Source organism: Plectropomus leopardus, chromosome 13 (genome assembly GCF_026936395.1).
Source record: "Plectropomus leopardus strain MGB_pleo_1.0 chromosome 13, ASM2693639v1, whole genome shotgun sequence".
Taxonomy (NCBI): Eukaryota; Metazoa; Chordata; class Actinopteri; order Perciformes; family Serranidae; genus Plectropomus; species Plectropomus leopardus.
In genome coordinates this window covers 34,855,839-34,881,270 of record NC_142188.1, presented here as the reverse complement: position 1 = coordinate 34,881,270, position 25,432 = coordinate 34,855,839, and the positions used below count along the sequence as shown (strand labels likewise).

The following is a 25,432-nucleotide window of genomic DNA, read 5'->3' as shown; positions in this document are numbered from 1 at the left end:
ATCCCTCACTCATTGCGTTGTTTCGTTGTCGTCCTCAAAAAGTATGCCAATACTGTCATCCTAGATCTTTTCCTGGAGTGTGCCTTGGTCACCTTAGGAGCAGCAATCTGCCTACACTTCCTCAACGCATTGCGGTGACTTTAATTTGCTCTGGGCATTAGCTAATGTATTTTTGCAGGTGAATGGAGGGCCCTGTGTTGTCATATAGTCTGGGACGAGTTTGGAATGGCTGGCGTGGACCCAAGTAGCCTTTTTTGCGACCCTTACAGCTTTTTCAGTGGATAGCTGCACCTGGAATGGACGGTGATATTGTCTCTGCTTACACTGACGCCTCCTGTGGTATTAAATGATCACCCAGTCACCTGGCTTCAGGTTCTGAAGCACCGCTGTGGCTGCTGAGGTAACTTTTCACCTGAGAATGCAATGCTAACAGAGTAGCAAAGAGGTTGGCACAGTATCACAGCATTTCATCATCACATGAGGTTGTAGTTGAAATGGAATGCTTAACTGGACCTATTTCATTTTGGGGTGGTCTCCTGAACACGATTTCAAACGGAGTGAGACCATGTTTGTTTCTTATGCAAGCGCACATTTTAAAAAGCACAAGCGGAAATGCTTTAACTCATGACAGTCCAGTTTCATAGCAACCTTTCGCCAGTTTTGCCTTGAATTTACAATTTTTACGTTCCACAGCACCAGTGCACTGTGGATTATCATCCACAGTGCACTGGCATATATAGTGATGACATATTAGAAGTGATAATATATATTGAAGCCAAAAAGTGTGACACTTCAGAGAGCACATTGCCGGTCAGTCATTACGACTGATTGTTGAAATACCCCATGTGGGTATTATTTCAGTGAGCAGTGCCTTTGCCACTACGATGGCATCGTGTTTAGCTGTGGGGAAAAAACTTCAGCCCATTTACTAAACATGTCAACAATAACAAGACGATATTTCTTTCCTTCACATTGTGTTAATTCAGTGAAATTCATCATAATGGTTTATGTATTGTTGGCTGCACAAACCGTACATTTCCTGTAACAATCTTTTGCAAAAACCCTTGTGTGTAAAATGCAGAGTTAATAACAGCACAAATCCCCCCTTTTGCACCAGGTTTTGACCAGTTGAGAATGGAGTGATTGGAGAACAGACAGGGTTAACTTCAGTGGATGTGGACAACATAGAGGGAATCTTGAACCATGGACAGTAGCTGCATAAGCTGCAGCATTCCCTGTTAAAAAATGTTAGATCTGTTAGGAAGAGCATCACATTTGACTACAGAGATGGAGGCAGGGAGCTAAATGGTAGCTAGCAGGCCCAACATGAGATGCAACCACAGCCTTTACTGCTGCAGCTACAGCTCAACGACACAGAGTGAGCCCAGCTGCAAAAGGATCAAAGTTAGTTAAAAAATAAGCATCAGACCATGATTTTGTGTCAGAAAAGATACATCAGTGCCAACAAACTGAGTAAATGGTAGGTCGGATTTAGGTAATCTGAGGGTCAGTCTGTAAAGAGCCTTTAAGTCAGTCAACCATGAATCATGAAAGAGAGAGGTGCCTCTCTTTCTGACTAATTTGGAATCCATTGTTTACTGTATGACATCATACCCTTTTTTTATATTTAGTAAAGGTTTTGAAATACTTTGGATGGCAGTTATGCATTTAGGAGAGAGAAATTTACCCTCTGCTGTGACCACATATCCCCAAATAGGCCACCAAAATCATAAACATATCATAGAAGTGCACCTCCAACTGGCAAAGTTAGGCTTTCCAGGTTTCTTTTTAATCCTGCATTTTAAATTGCTGAATTTTTTCAGAAACCCGTAGCTAAAAAGGTGAAGGATTTTGTTGTTGATGTTATTTTTGAAAGAAAACATGAACCAGTACTAGGAATCTTTGTGCATGGAAAAACCGAAAACAACAACAACAACGTGTTTCACAAAAAATTGTGTGTGGATTTGAAATTAATGCTGCAGTTAAAGAGGCATTGACTGCCTGCAAATGCTGGACAAAACGCCACTGTGTTGAATGTCTGGTATCACAAATGAATCAAAAATAGATTACTTTTGAGCGCTTTGTGTTTAAGCGGCTATTATTTAATGCATGGCCAGATATCAGAGTTTTGGTGAATCACCAAGAGTGTCGCACCTTTCATTAGGTCAACATCATGTTGAAATTAAATTCAGACAACGCCTCAGATAATGCAGCCATGTTGACAGTTATTTCTTGAGCCATCGTGTGTGTCCTATTCACAATACGAATGAGCTCTGTTTTTCTCTTAACTAAGACAGTGAATACATCACCCCTTTTGCTGCACAGCACTGTGGGATCCCAGTCCGTGGGTTTGGATCTATTATAAATCTGGATACGGCTATGGGGGCAGGGCCTCATTCATTCCTATGAGAGCTGCTCAGTGGCGCATGAAGCAGAGAAAACTCTTTTCCCGGGTTTCGAAAAGTGTAAAATACCCGGATCTACTGGCCCATAGAGCAAGCGTAGAAGTGATTAACGACAGCCGAACGCGGCCGAGTGTACCCGAGCACTGACTCCGACTCACTGGCTCGCTCACACAGATGACCCGAGTGCTCAAAGCGAACAGCGCCTGTTCACGAGCATTCCTTTTCGTATTAGCTTAGCTTATTAGCAACAGCAGCTAATTGATGGTATAACGACAACGATGCTGTCGGTTTTAATATTTACGTGATAATCAGATTATATCTATCTCTCTATACACACACATACACAAGCAAATATACACACAATTTATCAAGGAATCATATCATAATCACGACCGGAGAAATCAAATTAACAGAATCAAAAAGTGTTGTGCCCACAAAAGGTAATAAAAGGTGGTGCCTTGTAGTATTGCCCGTGTATTATTACACAGCTCAAGTTTAAGTAAATACTGCGTTCAGTACCGTTTAGTAACTATCATTAGTGCTTTGCGCTGCTTCCTGATAACCGGTTGTTTGAATACAGACCTTAGACAGTATATTCGGCCACTATGTAAATTTTGCTTCAGAGGGTGGGGCACTTCCTGGGGGCTGGCAGTCAGTGACATCTGAGTTTGGATCCATAATTCCAAGTCCCTCCACTGTCATCCAGCATGATTGGCCAGCGACACATGTTGACGCAGAGCTCCATACAGCTCATTCTGAGACAGAGATACAGAAACAGTAGCAGCCTCCTTTTTCAGAAAACTTGTTGTTAATACAAACTTTCTACTTCCTGATTTATTTCATACCGTACTTTCTCAAACTTCCAAAACTTTTATCTGTTTCCTCAGATACATGTGAGGTGCAGTGTAATCAGTTTGTCTGCATGTAACAGCTTGCTTGGGTGCTGTGAGTGCTTGTGTGCATGCGCTTTTTTGAGAAACTCAGCATGCTATAAGGACAAGAGACCATCCTAATGTGTGTAGGAGTGAGTTTGGACTGCACTTCATCATTGCATGTTCACAGGCAGTCTGGTTACTTTAAACCATCTCAACACGAAGTTAACACAAAACCTAAATGGCACATTAGGTCGCTCCCTATCAAATTAATGGAACAATCTTCAGTTAACAGAAAAAAAGTGTTTTGTCATGATGTCAGCCAGTGTGCATGATGAGGGTGTGGTGTAGAGTTCCATCATAGAGATGTCACCAGCACTATAGTTTTGCAATATCTTCCACTCTTGTTAGGTGGTTTAGGTGATGTTGATGCTTTTAGGACAGATAATTTAGCTCCTGAATCAACTGAAAATACATCGCTTACTGCCCTGTGATAGTCTGGCGACCTGTCCAGGGTGTACCATGCCTTCCGCCCGATGAGTGCTGACAAGCGGTTATAGAAAATGACTGACTGACACCGCTTACTGCTGTACTTAATATGTACTCTGGCAGTTTTCTAAATCCTTCATGTTCATCATTATACATTGCAATTGTGGGCTGTTCGGGTTTGGTTATTTTAACCTTAATTTCAGTATATTCAATGGCATTCGCTATTTTTGATAATTAGTTTTATATTGTTACTCACCCAATATTGTGTGTGTATGTGTGTGCTGCAGGCTGCTCCATCACCGGGGTCAGTCCTGCCTACTCCTGCTCTTAGTCTGACATGGGATGGGGGATTTTCTCTTCTTTCTTGTTGTTAGAACAGTCTTTGAACCAACCACCTTGACCACCAGGAGCACTTGCACCTCGTCCTTTGCTTGACGTTTCCCCCAGTCAACTCCACACCCAGTTAATGCTTGGTACATGGTCAACTGAACATCATATAAATCATGTTTGAGCATTTTGCTTAGTAAACTTCTCAGTTCAGAACTTCACACATGGGCCATCTGCCCATTGTCTGAATACCAACACAGGGCCTCCTTGACCTGATGTTTCCATCATCAACATTTCCACAACTGGGTAACGGGGCAGGGGGAACCAAAAGTTGTACGTTGCAAAGCTCTGTTTCAAGCTTTCTTTCAAGTCCATTTTCATGTAGAGGCTTGTCTTTGGCGGCTGCTTGGGCTTTATTTTGTTCTGACACCAGGTGGTGGCGCTGTGGGTGAGCTTCCATCAGCAGTTGGGTCTCCTGCCTGTGCTGCTTCTCCTTCAAGATCAGATTGGACTGGGGCATATGGTGGAGGAGGAGGGGAGTCCAGATCAGGGTCCAGCCAGAATGGGTCTTGTGATTTGCATACCTAAGTCAAAGAAGTTAAAAAAGTGTTATTTTGCTCTTGTGTGTTGTTCTGTTTATCAGTTTGTTTGTTTGTTTTATTTTCATCTATCTTGTTGCTCTGGTTTATCTCTTTCCCCGTCTTTCAACTCTAGAAAGCATAGGCCTAGCGTGTAGAGAGAATAGGCTGTCTGCCGTTAATGCTTTTTGATCTTTTGCTGTTGTCTGGACTTGGCCACAAGTTCCTCTGCATCTCTCTGCTCTCACGTCTCTAAACATGTCTTAAGCTTATCCACTTAATATAGGCTAAAGCTTCCAATCACTGTCTGGGAAGCCTATTTCAACGTACTTATCAGATTGAGCCAGATATGTGTTTTCCCTTTGAATCATACATTTAATCATTGGCGGAAGGAATTTAGGAACAGTGTCCCCATTAGATTACACTTACTCTGACTTTTACCAAATCTCTAGTTTGTCTTGTGTTTCCGAACAATAATGGTCCATTTATTCTACGGATACAGCAAAACCGAGTGGGACACTATGAAATAACCAAGACACTGTCTGCACTTCCATCCTTGTATGAGATTTTACCGGTTTCCACTCTTAGTATACTTTGTAACTCTGTAAACCCCTCTGAAAATTATTTACTTAAATGTATTTATTAATTTCTTACTGTGTAAGTTCTTTATCTCCAGTATTCCAGGAATGGAGCGTTGACCAGGTCTCCGCTGGTGACAGCCTCTCACCCACAGGAATCCCTATATCTTGATCGACATCTGTCTTCAAACGGAGTCGAGATCAGCCGTCCAGTCCCATCCTCATTGCCAAGTTTGTGGTGGAAATTACAGTATATCCATTCAGAGAAGTGAACAAATAAATTCTACAACAAAAGCAGCTGTCTTTTGTACCTTTTAATGCAGTAAAGAATATAAAAAAGAAAAGGGTTTAACAGAGTCAATCTATTTCAGCTAAAAGGACAGAACTCAGACACCTTGAGTGTACTGAGTGAGTCTGACAAAGAAGATCACATTCAGTCACATATTTATAATTGCAAACACAGTGTTTGGAAAATAAGGGAGGCTACCTTCACTGAGATAAGGTGTACTGGAACAAGGAACATTTGTCTCCTTTTCCCAGCAACAGCAAGTTTCCTCACACAGAAATGAAACTTCGAAGGACAGTTGGTCAGATGATTAGCACAAGTTCATATGATTTAACTTAAGGTCAAATCAAAAGTTAATATAAGGTGGTTAAGGCTAATGTACAAGGTAAATATAAGGTGATTAATTTGAATATATAAGGTAAAGGACAATTTTTGTCTCTATAGCCAGCTGCCATCTTATTTATTTTTTTGTTGTGCAATGAGATGGTGTAAAGATAACTTCATGCATCAGCACGGCCTTGTCCATTGTAGCTCTCAAAGTGAGCAACAAGAGTAAACAGAGAGAGGGTCACTAACAAAAACACAGCTTAAAAAACAGAAAGAAACATTCTAGGAGAAAACAATGTGATTAAACTAATGCTTGCTTGCACTGTATTCGGTCAGCACACACAACAAATAAAACAAAAGCAAATATAATAATCCCTTCAGGTAATCTATTTTTAAAGACAGTAGATGTATTTAGATTAGCGCTGCTCTGTTGGTGCTTTTGGTATATGAGTGTGATGCCAAAAGCCACCTTCTGCATCCGAACGACATCAGATGGGAACGTTGTGGCATTGTTAGATTTCCCTGGCACATGGCTGAAGGGCACTGGGCACTTCCACATGCAATGTGCACAGCATCACTTAAGAACATGTCCGGACAAAACCTGTCATGTGAGCATTAAACTCTGAAGGACTGCATCAGGTAATAATGCTGACTATGAATAACCACATAATATAAGGAGCACGAATGACATTGTGATAGTCTGTGCTGTTATATACATATAAGGACATAAGGACCATGTTGTTTCATCCCACCATGTGCATTTGTTGATGGGATGAGAACATGTTGGCAATACTGTTAGGATCACCAACCCTGACAGACAAGAGTGGACCTCAATAAGCCTCCTGAACAGCACATAAAAATGTTTTTTTGTGCGCAGTAACCTGTTCTTTATGTCTTTATGTTATGAGAAATGTGTTGGTTTGTAAAAATACTATGAAAACACAAGAAGAACTTGCTGTTTAGTCCCTAAATTGGGAAAGGGTTGATTGAAGGTGTGAAAAAGTTTGATCTCTCACTTAGTCACATCATGTTGCTCAGGGCTCAGCTGAGGGCTCCTGCAACCCTCTCACCAGTTATATGTCTGATTTATTTGAATGCAATTATTCTTATCTGCAGTTTGTAAATTAAAAAAACAAGCAAACATGAGCATGACTTTCATCACAGCAGCTTACCTGATCAGTTTCAGTTACTATAGTGAAGTGTTCCATTTAAAGAAAGCTGCTGAGACTGAAAAACCAAAGATAAGCTGTAGGAGTTTGCCTGCCCGACCCACTACAGCTTTAGGAGCCAGATCCAGTGCCTGTGCTCTCTGATCAGATGCCTCAGAAGTCTTTATCCCAGCCAGACAGCTCATCTTGAGGCTCGTCTGTGTCAGGAGGAAACACGTCAAAGTGACTATGATCCATCTGCCCCTTTAGCTGCAAAAACAAGGAAAATCATCATAAAATCATTAGATTTGGGGGATTGTTTACAAGTGCCTCATTAGTAGAGCTGAACTTCCTCTGTCAGTGCATATATTTATCATGGCAATGCGGCCACTTCACTTTTTATAGTGACAGGTTTAATTAATCTTGTCAGGCTTATTTCTCTGCATACTGGATGAACTGGCACACTAGCATGTTGTCTCATTTTCTGTGTTGGTGACTGATAGTGTCTTTGTGCTGCTCTAACAAGCTCAGCTAAATTTTTTATATTCTATATTCCATATTCAATACCTGCTCTACATTTTAAAGTCACACTAATTCTGCTTAAGCCCTCAGCTCACTTCTTTGTTTGCAGCTTTCTCACTAATCCCACAGTTGTAATTTTGTTTTTTAAACTTTGTTTAAAAAATGACCAATAAATTTACCTTATTCCTTCTACCTTCTTTACACACCATCAGATTTGTTAGCTACTTTAGCTTAGCAGTAAGCGATGGCTTCTCTCTCTCCTCTCTGCTCTCTCTCGCTCCTTGTGTCAGATGTTTAGTTATTCGTCTGCCCTTCGCAGTGTTATGTTACATTTCATAAAAGAATTTTATTTGCTGCATTAGAGGCGAGGCTTAGTGAATTGGAATCGAATTGGCCATGCCATTGAAAAGCATTAGCTGCTGTAGTTGGCCAGGTCCTTGTATGGACTGACACAGTTTAGCTTCTGCTAGCCGTTCTCCAGCAACCCCTACACAGCCAGGAGGCTAGGTGACTGTACCAGAGATGTGAGCCTTCTGAGCACGGCTCACCACCAACCTGTTCACGATTCTAACAGGTTTCCCCCTTACTCAGCAACACACCCACTGAGGAGACAATTTAGTAACTGTCAGTTCTATTCTGAGAATCTAAGGTTTAATGTTAAAGAGATTCCAGCAACCATAGTCAGATGCATCCCTGGGGCCAGAGCGAGTGATGATGAGTCAAATTTACAAATGCTGGCTGAGGATAAACAAAGGTTGAATAAGATTATTGTTCATGTCGGCAGTAATTAGAGGTCATTAAAAAAAATGTGGAGACAACTCTGAAGTTTTCGCTGGACCTTTCACAACTCTGACCAGTGACCATGTTTAGCTGCACGTCATAATTCAAATGCAAACTGTCGAGGTGGTGTCCAGCAAGCAACTAGCAAACTCTTTCGGGAAAACCTGGTATAATTAGGAGAGGTGGCACTTTGGATGAAGCTGCTCTAATATCTAGGACCCTGACTGAGTTGATTCATATTGTGGGGTTCAAAAACATGACAACTCAGAGTGGAGACCAGGGAGCAGAGTTGCTTACCTCTCTGAGGTTCCTCCAAAGCAGTGTTTTTGTTTTACTTTCTCTGCCTGAATATTAATAATTTTGTCAATTTGACTACTGAACCCTCTTCAGTTGCTCTCTTTGAGGTCTCTACCATTTTTTTCCTCTTAAAGAGTTTTTGGGGGAGTTTTTCTTCTCTACTGAGTGTCCAAGGACAGGGGGATATCGTAAATTACAAAGCCTTTAATTTAAATAAATTAAACTGAAAAGGTCTCTGGTGGCTAGAGGACATTTGCTGCGATGGCACAAACAGGTGTTTGGAAGGATTTCTAGAAGGCGATGGTCAGTGGGACTTTTGGTTGGCTTCAAGAAAGTTCTGGCAAAATGTTGACTCAGAAGGTAAAGCCGGGCTTGACTCAGGCTGTGTTCAGCAGGTGAGGTGAACTGCTGACCCGCACTGAGGATATTTTTGAGTGCTGGTCAGAGCACTTTGAGGATCTCCTGAACTCAACCAGTATGTCTTCTGTGTTTGCAGTTTGAAGACTCAGGGCAAGGACAAGATTTGCTTTGAGAAGCTGAAGGCTCTGGACATTATTAGGCTGTCCTGGTGGACAGACCTCTTCAGTGTCACTCGAGCCTCAGGCACAATGTCTCTGGAGTGGCATACTGGGCTTGTGGTTCCTATTTTTCAATAGGAAACTAGAGGGTGTACACAGATTATTAAACTGCACCACCACCTTGGTAATTTTATTCCAAGGTGCTGGAAATGAGGCTCCAGCCGACTGTGGCACCTCAGATTCAGGGGGAGCCATGCAGGTTCCTTTCTGACCATGGACCTGTTGACCAATATTTTGGGGCTGCTTACAACTAAGTCCCCTGATGAATCCTGAGGGGGGCACTACAGGATTATGTCATTGTGTTATATATAAATATATATAGCCCAAGATAACTCAACAGACTTCTTAGGGGAGCCTAAATTAAAAAAAAGAGAATTAGCATTACACCCAGTAAATATATTAAACAAGCTGCTTTTTTAAAAATTTCTGTTAGTAAACGCAAATTCACAACAGACATCCCAGTACTATCCATAAAAAGTTTTTTTTTTTTTTCCAATTAGCACTGTATCACTCTAGAAAACAAATGTGATAGTTTCACCTCTCTCCTCAATGGAGATAGTAGTTTATGACACCTCAATCCTTCCCAGTTGAAGCCTTGGAACCACCTGTGAAACAATCACAGCAAACATGACACAGCATTATGGGAGTTGTAGTTTCAAATGAAGTCTGATTTTGAGACTTTATTTGAAACTACAACTCCCATCATGCTGTGTCAAAGGTAATATTCATGCACATAACTGTTGGGTTATGAAGTTAACAGTTTTTTTTTTAGATCCAAATAGGAACCACATTGTGACAGTAGTTATAACATTTATGGGCACAAACAACCAGTAGTCATTATCTGACACTTTCTTATGCTCATGTTGTCACAGACTGGTGGTCGTTCACTGAACATTGCAGAAAAGTGTACCTGACAGTACAGTGTTGGATTAAACCCTGATTGGTGTGAATGCAGCATGATGTGACACGGCCTCAGGTTAACCAACGTGCCATAATGTGTTACCTTGTAAAAGTTTTATGTAACCTGAATGGCCAATACTTACATTATACTGTAACAAATATGATTTGCCACAAGTGAGATTTAACTGCAGCATAAGTGCAGAATTCTCACAGCAGGGTGGGACCCTGTGCACATTTCAGTGGAAATGAGAAACAAATATTAGCATGTTTAACACTAATATCAGGTGATAATCTTTAATAATTTGTAGGATGTTCTTGATGTCCTCGTATTAATAACCATTACTGTACATCACAAAGTGCTGAAACATAACAGTTTTTAGTTTGTCTGCAGTGGTAATATTAGGTATCTTCTCTTAATAGTATAGATCTATTCAATCGAACTAAAATAAGAGAAGTATCAATAATATGAAAAATAAGACAAACTATGATTACTGCCATGCAATTGTGTGCCTCTGCAAACCAGTCAAGTTGCACTTTCAGTAAATATCTATGTCTGTGAAAATGGGAATGCTTTGCCAAACTTTCCCCTGGCAGCACAGAAGATCTCTACAATCAGCACAGTATTCAAGGAGAGCACCCAAGATTAATGTCAGCTATCCAGTATCTGACAAAATGTCTCCCCTTCTGTTTCTGACTTGTGATGTTTAGTAATGGACAGAAATGTGATTTTTGCTGAATTATTATTATGATGTCACATTTGACCATTGATCTTTAGGATTTAAAATGTCAGAACTTCAGAGGGGGTCACAGTGACCTTGATTTTTTACCTTTAACCACCAAAATGGAATCAGTTTATCATTGAGTCCAAGTGGATTTTTGTGCTAAATTTGAAAAGAATTTCTTCAGTGTTCTTGAGATATCATGTTCATAGGAAGGACCAGAATGACATCCCAAAAACATAATGCCTTCGGCCTCAGCTATTGCCAGTGCACTGCAGAGGAATTAAAATGGAATTAGAAATCCAAAATCACTGTAAACTTATGAGATGAATAGCATGAAAGCTAAATTTTAGTCTCACAACACAGTCATCAATACACAATAACACTTGCCCTAACACAGTGCACCTTCAAAGTGTCCTTGAATCTCATCTTCACCTAGGTCTATTTCATATTAATGACAGGAACATTCACCTCACACGCACACACACACACACACACACACACACACACGCACAAAATCCATGACTAAAGGAGCTAGTTAGTCATTTCTTTAATATTTTTAGGTTCTCAGAGTTCTAACATGCTCCGTTACTGATGTGGAATTTTCTATATTGAGCAGAAGTTTGATTTTTATGAATTGTTTAAAAATGTCAAAAACAAATGGAGACTGATATCATTTGGTCAGTAAACTTACTTGTGTTTCTTGATCTCAATGATACCATTCTTTTTGTTTCCCAGCCTCTCCACTGGGTTTAGCCTGAGAGGAAAAGAAAAAGACATTTTAACTGGTTTCATGTCAGATGTAAAAATCCTGTGGATGTTCTGTTTCAATAAAACAGCAAGGAAACGTAACACACTAAAATTAAATGAGTCTAACACACGTTTTAATAAACTCAGCAGCAGTGTTCACACATGATAAGCTGGCGTATTTGTGTCAAACATCTGATGAATGACGATACCACTCACATCAGTAGGTGGGTTTTCATTAATTAAATCGGAACTGAAAATATTAATTTTGAAAGAAACTCCAATTTATCGCAAAAATGTTTTTATGCTCTCATGAGGTGGTATTTCAGGTGAGGTCATATTTGTCCAAACTGAAATGGAAACATTTTTTTGGCTTTTATGGCTCATATGATGTGCAACACCGTGTGGCAGCAATGCGACTTTATGGATGCCATCTGTCATTAAACCCAAAGAAGAGGAAAAACTACAACAAAGTCACATCACATTCTACAAAACATGACTCGGTATGTGTGGACGGAAGAAGAGACCGAGATCTTTTTAACTCTTACAAGAGACAAAGACATTACACTGACATTAGATCAGCTGTATTGAGTGGCTGCAATAGAAAATAACCAGCAAATGTTTTGGACATCCATCGCCTGTCATGACCGTGGACCAAGAAGAAGGACTCAAATGCAAACACACAGACAGGTGATCCAAATTAAGGATTGGTTTATTAACAGGCAGGGTTCGGTACACAGGTAAGCAGTCAGATCAGGCAGAGGTATCCAGAGGTAAAAGGCAAGGTCAAAAGGCAAAACAGGGATCAGATCACAAGTCAGAATGCAATAGCTAGGAACAGAATGCTGGAATGCAACACAAGGTTACAAACAAACTAACAACAACACAGGGAAAGACAGTGAGTGATTTCAAAATAAAGCAGGATGAACAGAATATACACTATATTACCAAAAGTATTCGCTCACCTGCCTTTACTCATACTATGAACTGAAGTGCCATCCCATTCCTAACCCATAGAGTTCAATATGATGTCGGTCCACCTTTTGCAGCTATTACAGCTTCAACTCTTCTGGGAAGACTGTCCACAAGGTTGAGGAGAGTGTTTATAGGAATTTTTGACCATTCTTCCAAAAGCGCATTGGTGAGGTCACACACTGATGTTGGTCGAGAAGGCCTGGCTCTCAGTCTCCGCTCTAATTCATCCCAAAGGTGTTCTGTCGGGTTCAGGTCAGGACTCTGTGCAGGCCAGTCAAATTCATCCACACCAGACTCTGTCATCCATGTCTTTATGGACCTTGCTTTGTGCACTGGTGCACAGTCATGTTGAAAGAGGAAGGGGCCCGCTCCAAACTGTTCCCACAAGGTTGGGAGCATGGAATTGTCCAAAATGTTTTGGTATCCTGAAGCATTCAAAGTTCCTTTCACTGGAACTAAGGGGCCAAGCCCAGCTCCTGAAAAACAACCCCACACCATAATTCCTCCTCCACCAAATTTCACAGTCGGCACAATGCAGTCTGAAATGTACCGTTCTCCTGGCAACCTGCAAACCCAGACTCGTCCATCAGATTGCCAGATGGAAAAGCGTGATTCATCACTCCAGAGAACGCGTCTCCACTGCTCTAGAGGCCAGTGGCGGCGTGCTTTACACCATTGCATCCGACGCTTTGCATTGCACTTGGTGATGTGTGGCTTGGCTGCAGCTGCTCGGCCATGGAAACCCATTCCATGAAGCTCTCTGCGTACTGTACTTGGGCTAATCTGAAGGTCACATGAAGTTTGTAGCTCTGTAGCAATTGACTGTGCAGAAAGTCGGTGACCTCTTTGCACTATGCGCTTCAGCATCCGCTGACCCCTCTCCGTCACTTTACGTGGCCTACCACTTCGTGGCTGAGTTGCTGTTGTTCCCAAACGCTTCCATTTTGTTATAATAGAGCTGACAGTTGACTGTGGAATATTTAGGAGCGAGGAAATTTCACGACTGGATTTGTTGCACAGGTGGCATCCTATGACAGTTCCACGCTGGAATTCACTGAGCTCCTGAGAGTGGCCCATTCTTTCACAAATGTCTTGTTTCACAGTCTGCATGCCTGAGTGCTTGATTTTATACACCTGTGGCCAGGCCAAGTGATTAGGACACCTGATTCTGATCATTTGAATGGGTGAGCGAATACTTTTGGTAATATAGTGTATAACATGAGACAAAGAATAAAAGAAAACTTAACTTTACGGGCATACATTACATCGCCATGGTTATTGGAAAGTTGTCACGGTCATCTCAGAATTGTGTCTTATTGAAATTTTAAAAATTTCGCTTAAGTTTTGCGCGAAACTGTAATGGAAACCCACCTAGTGTGACTGCAACATGATCATCCAGACATTATCCTAAATGACACCAGCCAGTCTGCTTCACACCACTAATAACACAGTGACTTCCTGATTATCAGTCATAGAGCAATGTTATCCTCATATCTGATGGTGCTCTTTGATTCACCATACTTGCAGAGTCTCCTGATGAGGTCGTCTGGACGCTTGCTGATTCTTTTAGGGAAGTCCACCTTCTCAATGCCATGAAGGACCATGGTGTAAACCTTTATGGGGTCTGAGCCAGCAAAGGGTGGGCTGAAAAAAAGGTTTCAGAATTTCCTGTTTATTGCAAAAGGTAAAAATTAAGACAATACTGTCAAAAGGATGAGCTCACCATTTGGAGACATACGTTGATTGCCTTCTGTCTGAGAATGTAAGTCCAAAATCAATTACATGTCACATGCATATTTTTTAACTGTGAACAGATCATGTCTTTTCCCTGCTTCCAAGGTTAATGCTAAGCTCAGCTGACAGCGTCCTACACAGCTTAATATCAACACAGACATTACTGACATCTTCTCATCTCATGCTCTGCATGAAAACAAACTTTTCATCAAGACCATGAGATTAGAGCAAAGACTTTTTCTCAAAATGTTGATTTTTTCTTTAAAGGACACAACACAATATTAACTGACAAGGTAAGCTGTAATGCAAGCATCGGAGAATGCTCACCATATGGGTACACAAATGATGAGCAAAATTATTGCACAGTCAAGCTGAAGTAAACAGCACCAGTTGAGCTGAATGACAAGTGTATTTCATTTTATTTATAAGCACAGAACTCTTTGGAATATGGGGTCAAAAAAACAAAGGGCCCTATTTAGACTATCTATAGCGCATGATCTAAAGCACATGGCACAAATGCGTTTGGGGCGTGCCAAAGTCCATTTTGCTAGTTAAACGGTGGATAATCTGGGCCCCAGGTGAATCTTGCTATCTGAATAATCCGCCCATTATATAGCCACAAAAAGACTGCGCCTTTGACTTCAGAGCAGCTTTCATTTGGTCAATGGCGCATTCGTTTTCTGTTGTATCAAAATAGCAATCCAATCACACCTCACTTTGAGGCCCATTTTACACAGTGCATCATGTTGTTTTTTGTTTCAACGCCCATGTTATCATATTAGAGCGTGCGAGCAGAGAGAGCAGAAAAAGACAGTGAAAAATGTGTTTTTATTTTTAATTTTGTTTTTATTGTATTGATTATATTGACTCGATACCACTTATTACTGCAGTTTAAAAGTCTCTCTCTGTTACAGAGATGAGGCAATACAAAGATGGCTGTTTTACTCCAATTTCCCTGCTTCCCTTTCAAAATAAAATAAATTTTGAAACATTTACATGACGGGTTACGGGTTGTCAGCTGTGCAGGAGCTTGCACGACTTCATAAATGCTTCAGCACTTCTGTCTGAAACAGTCTGTCTGAGGTTATATCCCGCCTCCTGGAAGCCCAGTCTGCTCTGATACGTCAGCTGGCTCTCTCTATGCCCATTGCACTGGGAGGCCGCATTGAGGCACGCCTGCCCCAGAGCACCAAAAGAATTATAGACATGTTGCTGCAGTGGAGCAGTGGGGTCATATGTTTATCCATCCTGCACTGTGTTTTGGCCAAGAGACAAGAGAAGAACGAGTGAGGGAGACAGTTGTTGTATTGTGCTACTTTTTGGTCACAGCCCAGGCTTCCTGGAGGCTCACCAAGAAGAGCAAGAGCGCAAGAGCAAATCTTAACTGTAGCAGATTATACCTCACAGACTTACTTTCCAGTGAGAAGCTCAAATATGAGGATTCCCAAGGACCAGCAATCAGCTCCGAAGTTATGGCCTTTGTTCATGATGACTTCTGGGGCCACGTACTCTGGAGTCCCACAGAATGTCCAAGTCTTCTTTCCGAGTCCGATCTTTTTAGCAAAACCAAAATCTGCCTGAGGAAATATGGAGGAAATAGGAATGTATCTCAGAAATTTTGCTGATAAACAAAGGTCTTCAGTCTATTATCACAAGTGACTTACCATTTTGACATAACCCTCAGCATCCAGCAGAAGGTTTTCAGGTTTCAGGTCTCTGTAGACGATGCCCATAGTGTGGAGGTAATCAAAGGCCTCTAAGACACAACCAGTACAGAACTTGGTTGTTGGCTCATCAAAGTAACTCCTGATAGGTTTGAAAAGATCAACAAATTAATGGGATTCTATGAAAATCCACAGCCCAGACTAATGGCCAGTCTAAAGAAAATGGCTGTTGATGTTGCATATCACGTATGTATATATTTATATATTTATATATATACACATAACAGCAGTGGATGGAAATGTGTATTAATTAGCCCTATGGAGTTTATGCTGGTGTGTTATTATCATTGTTATTATAAGGGTTCAAGCCCAGATGGGGCAGAAACATTCTGAGCTATTGCTGGTTTGTTATTATTAGGGTTCAAGTCTATCTTAAAACATGGCTATAAATGCGAGCTTAAATATGCTAGAACATAAAACTGTTAATGATGTGCAAATGCTTCCCTAGAAATTTGACCCCAATAGGCCACAAAGTGGCCCATCCAAAATAAAATTTTGGAAGGGCCAAGCTCCCCACAGTTTGGGACATATGTCCAGCTCAATGTGCTCTACAAAAAAGTTGCTTAGACCGTAAAAGTCCTTCAAGATGGAAAACGAAAAGTCATTCTTTTTTTGACTCTTTTAACACCAAGTTTGGGACACATCCTTGTGGTACTAAGACAAACATTTGTTCTATAAATGAGCAAGATCAGTAAAAAAACCATGGCTATCATGAATCAAAAAAACTTGGAAAAGAGCAGAGCTTAGCAGTAAATTAGCCATGATTCATTGACAGTTTGTCCAATCATCATAAATCTTTGAATATTACTTCAGTATGTGTTGAGAAACAGACATGCCAAAGAATTTTGAGCCCAAGCCATAAGAAGCACTGCAAGTACCACATAATAAAGTGACATAATGATTGGTGCATGTGGACATGGCCCATTTAATATAATATGCTATATCATGCCTTTGCCCAATAAACGTGAGCCGGAATGAGCTACTGACATGAAACCTGGCACCATAACTGGAAATGATGTCCTTTAGATATGATCAGCTATAAAAAAGTGAAATCTTTGACAGGTCATATCCCTCACACTGTGAGTGTGATTGACTTGAAATTTGACATACATCTACAACTCATGTGATCCACAAAGAAGCCTCTTAGTGCGTGGTTCAGAAAGAAATAGGCCAGCCAGGCAGTTCCTACCCATTTTCCCACAATGTTTGGAGGAGACTATGTGCTGTTGGAAGAATCCCTTTTCTGCTGCTAATCCTGTCAAGGGAGGGTCAGCCTTTGACTGTGTGGGCATGAAGGAAAAAGGTATCTACCATATGTCCCCAGTTGAACCCATGGTAGCCTCTCATCTACACCCCACTCATAGGTTGACTATGTCTTCCTCTGGCCCAACACTGCCCACCAAGGCAGTTTGCCTACAGTCCTCCATGACTGATAGATCCTATAAGTTGGTTGCCACGTTAGTTGGGGCCCTGAACACCTCTTCTCTACTCCTGGCATATCAGGCTGAGCTGTAGGAGCAGATGCATGCTTTACTAGTAGGTCAGTTGTGGGAGGAAATGTGTGTCGTTACTGACCATTGCCTCAACCTCACCAAGTGTGCTGTCCAGTCAGCGGGGAGGACTATGTCCACCATGATTGCCCAGGAATGAGATTGAAGGCTCAACCTCTCAGATCTGTCTGACAAGCAAAAATGTGACATTCTGGATGAGGGTGTGGACCCAAATGGGCTGTTCGGCACCGCTGTTGCAACCATGCAAAAGTGGTGTGAAGAGAAGAAGAAAGATGGAAGGGCCCTGCAACTTTGCCTTCCAAGGAAGGCTAAGGCCACATCCACCCCTCGCTGTGCCCTCACTCCAGCAGGCCAGCAACATGGTCCTTAAGGTTCCCAGGCATCCAGCCCCTCAACCACCAACCCAAAACCAACCCAGGCCACCAAACAAGGGGCTCTACCTGAGGGAATCTTTTGCTGCATTGGCGGCCGAGGGGAACCCCCAGCCCCAATCTTCACCCAGGGTGCAAGGAGGAGGAAACGGACCTAGCAGGAGTGTGCCCTCCATGTGGCGTGCAGAGCCTGAGTTTGGCCCTACTGCTCAACACCACACAAAGAGGAAGAGAGACTGTTCACCAGTGGTAGCTGTTCACATGCTCCCTGCATGTCTCAGAAGCACACTCACATGTCCCAAGTCAATAAAGCTGTCCCAGGTGCAGCCAGGCATGTTGCCAAGCGCACTGGTAAATACAAAAGAATGTACACTGTTGGAAAACAATGTGAGAGTGAAACCCTTGTTGTCACCACAAGAAAACCCACTTTCTGGGGTGACTGGCCACATCAGCACTTCGCCAGTGCAGGCCACCCACACTGAGACCCTGTGGTGTACCACACTGCTCCCCACCAGGGAGGCGCCAGCGCACCTCTGGTGGCAGGGGCTACTGTGTCAGCGTCTCTTTCTGCAAAAGAGTCGGCGAATGTGTGATGCATCACCTCGGGTGTTCAGAACAACAGACAGAGGATCCAGACTTCAGTTTGCAATCGCCCCTCCCAGATTCATGGGTATAGTTTTTTCCCATGCTCAGGGGAAGTCCGCACAGATACTCCAAGAAGAGATGAAAGGTTTGATGGGGTTGTGCCTTTGGAGCAGAGCCAGTGTGGCTTTTACTCAAAGAACTTCCTTTCCTTTTTGTTTCTGTCAGCACAATCCAAAGTTTCATTCACATCTAGTAAAAAGGGAGCAAAATATGAGACTGAACATGCAAGTTTGTGTGAGTGAGTGTTATTAAAATGCTGCACACATTGTAATGATGAAACAATTGTGTGGTTGTCCACTCCTTCTTTAGACACAATTATATCTGATTGGGGAAGGGGTTTGAATTCAACTACATTTACTGTCATTTTTCCCGTTATGCTTATGGCTCAAATTGCTGTGAGCTGGAATAAGCTAGAATCATTAAACCTGGCCCCAATAAGTGGGCATACATATTGTTGTATATTGTATTAATACGAAACACTTAACAATAACTTACTAATAATAACTTACTTATAATAATAATAACAATAATAATATTAGTAATAATAATAATAAATGAAGATAAAGTGTGCAGAAAAGGATAAATTGAGGAATATGGCTCATTCACAGAATTTGTCCAGATTTGGGTGGAGACATGGTGAGATTTTGCTGTTATTGAGTGCAGAGGAAGATATTGTGATGAGCTGGCCTACACTAAGAAGGATTTTTATAATTCTGTTGAATACTGATAATTAGCCATGTGCATTTGTTTACTTCAAACCACAGAAGATTCAGTGTGAACAATGTAAGAAATGAAACTAATATGCCTCAGTAGATTTACTGGTGTATCCCCCAACTAATAATAATAATAATAATAACAATAAAAATAACAATAATAATAATGACTTAGCGCCTTTCAAGAAACCCAAGGACACTTGAATGAACTGATACAGCCATGTACCAAGGAGGATACTGAATCAAGATGGCAAAAACTGACATTGTGTTATCAAGGTTTTTGAACAAATGCATTAAGCATTTTAAACTCTCTACAACATGTAGCAACAAACTTAATATCATAAAATTTAGCCGAGCTGAGTCTAGTTTAGATACTGTGATTTTCTTCTCTCATCACTGAATTCACCATTTACTATTCACCTGAACAGTGTGTGATGCTCTGTATGTTATTATTGTAATTATAGACCATTAAAGCATAGTACTAGATTTCACCTTTTCAGCAGATATGATGCTAAATACATACTGGGGTTCTGGCAGACAGTAAAATGGCCGCCATGGCTAGCACAAGGCATTTTTATGATTGTTCCATTTCTGAAAATTTTCTGGGCCCCTAACTTGACACGTGTAGCAAGTTTCATGCTTTTAAGAAAAAATGAACATAATATTCATGTATCACCTGGACTATAGGAAGAGTTTGTGAGTATGATCAAAACACACAAAAAATTCAAAATGGACAATTTCCTGTTGGATTTAGGGTATGGCTCCTCCCTCTGGCGATGATGTATGTGCATAACAAATTTTATTCTAGGTGATGCACCATTTGGCACTCTGGCCCCACTAAACCAGCACAAACTCAGTAGGGTTCTGTAACTTTGGGGCTTGAACATCTTTTAAGTGGATTGTATATAAAATGGTATCTTTATATGTTCCCGCTGCTAATTATTATCCTAGTTTATATTCTAGTGTTTTATTGGTTTCCTTAGATTTTATATTGTAGCATGTAGTGTTGTATTGTAAAGGGACAGCTTGTTTTTTGCATAGCAACTGGTGTATCATTAAGCCTCTACACTTGGAAATTGTCTAAAAGGAATCATTTGGGGTATTTAAAGTGGGGCTGCATGAGATATTACATACACTACATAGATAGCACTCAATGTGCTCAGCAGTGCTCTTCAGAGTCTCTGTGGTTTATTTGGTGGTGGTTTTATACAATCCTCGAAAAGAAATGTTCACTGCAAGTGTCTATATTCAGCATAGACACAGCAGTTTTCATTTCTTTCTTTGAACAGCCTGCAAAAACACAAGTGTGTGTCCTCTTAGAAATCTTTAGAAAGGTGAAGATTTGTTTTAGACAGATCACGCAAAAGCACTTTCTGACCCAAACAGCTGACCGGTAGTTTAACAGACAGCTGTGCAAATGTTGAGTTCTGCTTTAGAGAGCAACCAATCAGCACATAAAAATCTAACCCTATACCTGCCCTGATGAAGGCTCTTTGTTGGCCGAAACATATTTGCTTTAACTAAAGATGAACTTGTTATCTTGCTGCAGTCATGTAGTAGATGTACATTTTGACATCTGTGGTAAAGATGCAACAGACTGGAAGCTCAGCCTGTTCTCAAGTTCCTCTTTAAATATCAATTGTGAATGTGTTCATTTAGAGTTATGGATGTAGTAAATGACCTACACTCACATGTCCCGCAGCACAGTCCACAGCTCTCCACCAAGACACGCCTCCAGCAGCATGTAGACAAACTTATCATCCCGAAATGTTCGGAATAACCTGAAATATATGTACAGGTAGCCCAGAGACTCTTTGTTAGGTACTGTTTTGCACTGTAAACACCTCCTAATCCACCTGTTAGAATACTCAGAGTAACAAAACAAAATATAGCAGCTGGTGTGATTCTTGGGTTCAACCCAGTATGGACTATTACAAGTTAATAGCTGCAACGGATCAAGACCTTTAACAGTTCATTACATCAACATAAAAGACAATTCACAGGTTTTATGACTCAGACAGATGCCAAGCCGAGCCGGTCTCTGCTTCAGAACACCATCATTCCCATTGGTCAACTGGAGAATATTTACATACTTTAATAATTTAATTTTAGAATCCACAAAGTTTGGGGATGTTTGGGCAAACTGTACAAAATAATTCTAGACATGTGAATCCACATTGCTATGAAACAGGTCCACTTTTGTTCAGAGTCCCACCCCTTGCTTTTTTTAAAATTAGGTTTATTTGAGTCAGGGACGATGTATACACAATAACATTAGTCAGAAAAAATATGATTTGTACCATATTTAACTTACTAGCTAATTTCCATTTGTAGTCCCTGGGCAGGTAAGGGCAGCAGTAAAATACATAATAGCAAAGCAGTCTCACACACACACACACACACACACACACACACACACACACACACACACACACACACACACACACAATGCGTTTGGTCAAATAATGATCTGTAGAAAAATTGGTAGTATTCTGACTTGCAGTCCAGGCCAAGATTTTAAAAATATGTTTTTCAAAATATTCAACATGGTGTGGTAGTGCCTCCTTCAGAGAAATTTCAAAATAATTATACACTAATGGTTCAACATTGTTATGAAACATATTCTGTCCTTGTTTTGGATTGGCATTGGCTTCTTGTATTGGAAATGCAATGTTGAAAATATGAGGATAATCATATGCCCACGACATACCTATAATGCACTTCTACTGGCTAATAAAGGGCCACCAAAGAAGTTAAGCACTGCAGATTAGAATCACTGATGTTTCAGCTTTTAAGAGGACTAGACTTTTGTGGCAAGCTCTAAAGTAACATATTCTCTGGACTTTACAGCCCATGAACATTGAAATATGTAAGAATTCATATTCTTCGATTTCATTTAACACTGAAAAGAAATTTAACAGCCAAGAAACTGCTTTACTAATGAGGAAGAAAGTGAATGTTAGGAGGCACACTGTACAAGAGAAGTGAGGCTGAACTTCTCTCTTTGAATGAATGAATGCTTACACAAGGCCTTTGTTCTTGAAAGTCTTAGTTCAGATAAATCACAGTGCAGTGGTGGGACCAGGGTCAGCAGCATTCTTCAGCAGGACCCTTAGCAACTCCACTGATTAACCAACAAACTGACTAGCCCCCATTTTATCATCTGTTTAGGAATACATAAGATGTGTGGGACATTTATTCGTTGGTTAACCATTCTCTAGCCTCTTCTGTTCAATATCTTCATACTTCCACTAGCTCCGATTGTGGAAAACAAAAAAATGTCCCCTAACACCTTGCTCTTTATGAAACACAGAAACCTGAATATGTAATGATGTGTGTGTCTCACACCTGATGATAAACACAGAGTTTGTTTGCTGAAGGATGTTTTTCTCAGAGTAGATGTGCTCCTGCTGTCTGGTGTCCACAATGTGCTTCTTTTTGATGCACTTCAGAGCAAATGTGGTGTCCTCGTCCTTCAACTTTACCTGAGAAACAGCAGGGAGGAGCTCACTGAGTAAAGCTCGACTGACGAAAACTAAATGCTTATTGAAGTTAAACATTACATGAAATGCTAATCAAACATAACGGTATATGTGTTGAATTGTTTGTATTAATTTATAAAAACATAAAACTTAGATTAAAATGAACCACCTTAAATGTTGAGGCTGCAGTCATAAAAACTGCATTTCCTCTAACAACAACTGGAGGATGTCAACCTGAAGAGACTCATGCTTGTTAGAGCCACCTTTTGCGGCTGTATAGGGTGGCGTCAGCTAAGTACCTGGCCATACAGAACTGTCTGCAGTGTTATGATATGACACCTGTCGCAGCAGCATGATATGTCAGTTAAGAACAACACACTGCGGTGTCAGTTGACAACATGACTGGATATTTCTGTTGCATCTGCATGATATGCCGCTGGATGTTGTCAGTTAAAACACTGCCGGTACTGGGAGTCAGAAATACTTTATTGATCCCCTGTGGGAAATTTTGGTTCATTACAATTGCTCTGATTCTAAGCATAGACATTATAGAATGCACAGTTAACTACCAGCACAAAGTATGTAAAATTATTAAATACAAAAATAGAAATACAGTAATAATTTAAAAAGTAAAACAATTAGCACTAGTATGTAATTCTTTAAAATTATAAATATGTAATTTATATCCCTTACATATATAAAAATAACATAAAGAGCATGAAAGTCCCTATAGGTGGGCAGGAGGGACGGTGGATGGATCGTACAAACCCTGGACTTTCATGTTGTCTGGTGTTCACTTCCCATCTATTCAATTCAATTCAATTTTATTTATAAAGCCCATCATCACAAAACGCAGTTTGCCTCAGAGGGCTTTACAGCATACGACATCCCTCTGCCCTTAGACCCTCACATTATCCAAGGAAAAACTATCCCAAAAAAACCCTGTAAATGGGGGAATTAAATGGTAGAAACCTCAGGTAGAGTGACTGAGGAGGGATCCCTCTTCCAGGACAGACAGACGTGCTATAGACGTCTTGAATAACAATTAAATCACAGTAATGACGAAGAGAAAAGAGAAAGAGAAAGCGAAAGAGGGAGGGGGAGAGATGCACAACAATAATGGTAACAATAGCATATCATATAACAATAGTGATAGATGGAAAATTACTAGAAGCACTCTATGACAGCATGTGATGTTAAATGCAAATATCATAGGTGTTGATAAGAGTCCCATGCGTATATTAATAGTGGAGGCGTGATGCATAATAATGGCAGTAGAAGGTCGCGTATCTGAATGCGATGTTTTTTTTCTCCACCTTAACATGTGCCTCTTTTGCCTAATTTTGTTCCAGCATTGGTTGCCATGTGTTGTTGCCTAACCACGTGCAGCGTCACCTCACCACTGCAAAGCCGCAACATGTGACGAGAACATAGTAGTCCTTGTTTTCCATGAAGTCATCATATTCATAACTCAAAGAGATAACGAGCATATTACTTTAAACAATGACAAGACCAGGGTTTGGCAAGAGGAATATATTGGGAGTAACCAAAATCTAGCTCAATAACTGAAAATATGAATGATGACAAGTGACAGATGGGGCATTACAGTGTTACTGCAGCTCACCAGTTCCACTCGTCCAAATCCTCCCATGCCCAGTGTAGCTATGACCTGAAGCTGCTGGAAGGGCAGGTGAGAAGGCAGGAGAGCAATCTTTTCCCTCAGCCTCCTTAGCTCCTGAGACTCTGCAGAGTCAGTCTGAGGAAAGTGGGGCCTGACAGAGGAATCATATGGGACATAAGGTTACATTTGGGCCCTTCTTGTTTTTTGGCGTGTTTGAGTCATTTTCAAACTAATCTTCAGTTTAGCTTATCACCAGACAAAATTAAAATGGAAATTCAGTAAAGACTATGGCCCATATCCACAAAAGGATTGTGCTGCTTTTGTGGCAGCTAAACCTGTGCAAATGAGAGAAAAAGATCCACAAATCACATGCAAAGGGTAAAATGCATGCAAACTGCATGCGGACTGCACTGCCAAGTAGACAAAACGGCATGGGTGCACCTGTCCCATTTGCATGTATGTAAATGAGAGAAAAATAAAAAATTTAGCATGAAATGGCCTCCTTCTTGTGCAAATAAGCTTTGTTGCTAATACCATCTCATTCACAAAAAACATTGCTAGTTGCCACAAGCAGTTACAGTGGCACAATTTAACATCATTGAGACCTGTGTATTATATAGGCACAATATCTCTCTCTTCAAAGCACGCAAGCTTTGAATGATGTTGAATTGATATTGAGTGATATTAGGGGACTTATCTTTAGTCAGAGGGGGAAATCAAGTGGGCTGTGTGCTTATATCAGATTTTGAAAAGAAACTGTTCTGATGGAGCTCAGGATTCATCCATTAGAGCTGCTTTAATAAAAACAATGTCAGCATATACACCTGGGATCTGTGTGTGACAGCCAACCTGTGTGGGTGAAAAGCAGAATATGGATCATTCATTACCATCATTACAATTTTTGTTCAGAATATGGGAAAAAGCCTGACACATTGGGAAAACATATGCTTACTCAATTAAATGCAAAAGAAGGCAAATTGTGCTCAGCTGCCAAACTTTGTGGGCCTGTTAGCACCTGCATATAATTATTGCAAATTCCCTCGTGGATAGGGTGTTGAAACGGGGCAGACTGCTGATTCTAATTCTGCGCAATCCATTTTTTG

The 25,432-nt window shown here is 40.8% G+C and overlaps 1 protein-coding gene across 3 annotated transcripts in view; it reads right to left on the bottom strand.

The window, feature by feature from the left end:
• Positions 1–5,554: 5,554 nt before the first annotated feature.
• prkg2l (protein kinase cGMP-dependent 2, like) overlaps positions 5,555–25,432 on the bottom strand; it is an 81,139-nt gene continuing 61,261 nt past the window's right edge. For all 3 annotated transcript variants that reach the window (XM_088086809.1, XM_042501930.2, XM_088086810.1), the window contains 9 exons: positions 24,333–24,480; positions 22,575–22,711; positions 20,918–21,007; positions 15,927–16,068; positions 15,676–15,839; positions 14,050–14,172; positions 11,501–11,563; positions 9,726–9,792; positions 5,555–7,280 (listed from right to left, as the gene is read on the bottom strand). In XM_088086809.1, coding sequence (XP_087942935.1) covers positions 7,185–7,280; positions 9,726–9,792; positions 11,501–11,563; positions 14,050–14,172; positions 15,676–15,839; positions 15,927–16,068; positions 20,918–21,007; positions 22,575–22,711; positions 24,333–24,480 — 1,030 coding nt within the window. In that variant the 3' untranslated portion in view covers positions 5,555–7,184. The remainder of the gene's footprint in view (positions 7,281–9,725; positions 9,793–11,500; positions 11,564–14,049; positions 14,173–15,675; positions 15,840–15,926; positions 16,069–20,917; positions 21,008–22,574; positions 22,712–24,332; positions 24,481–25,432) is intronic.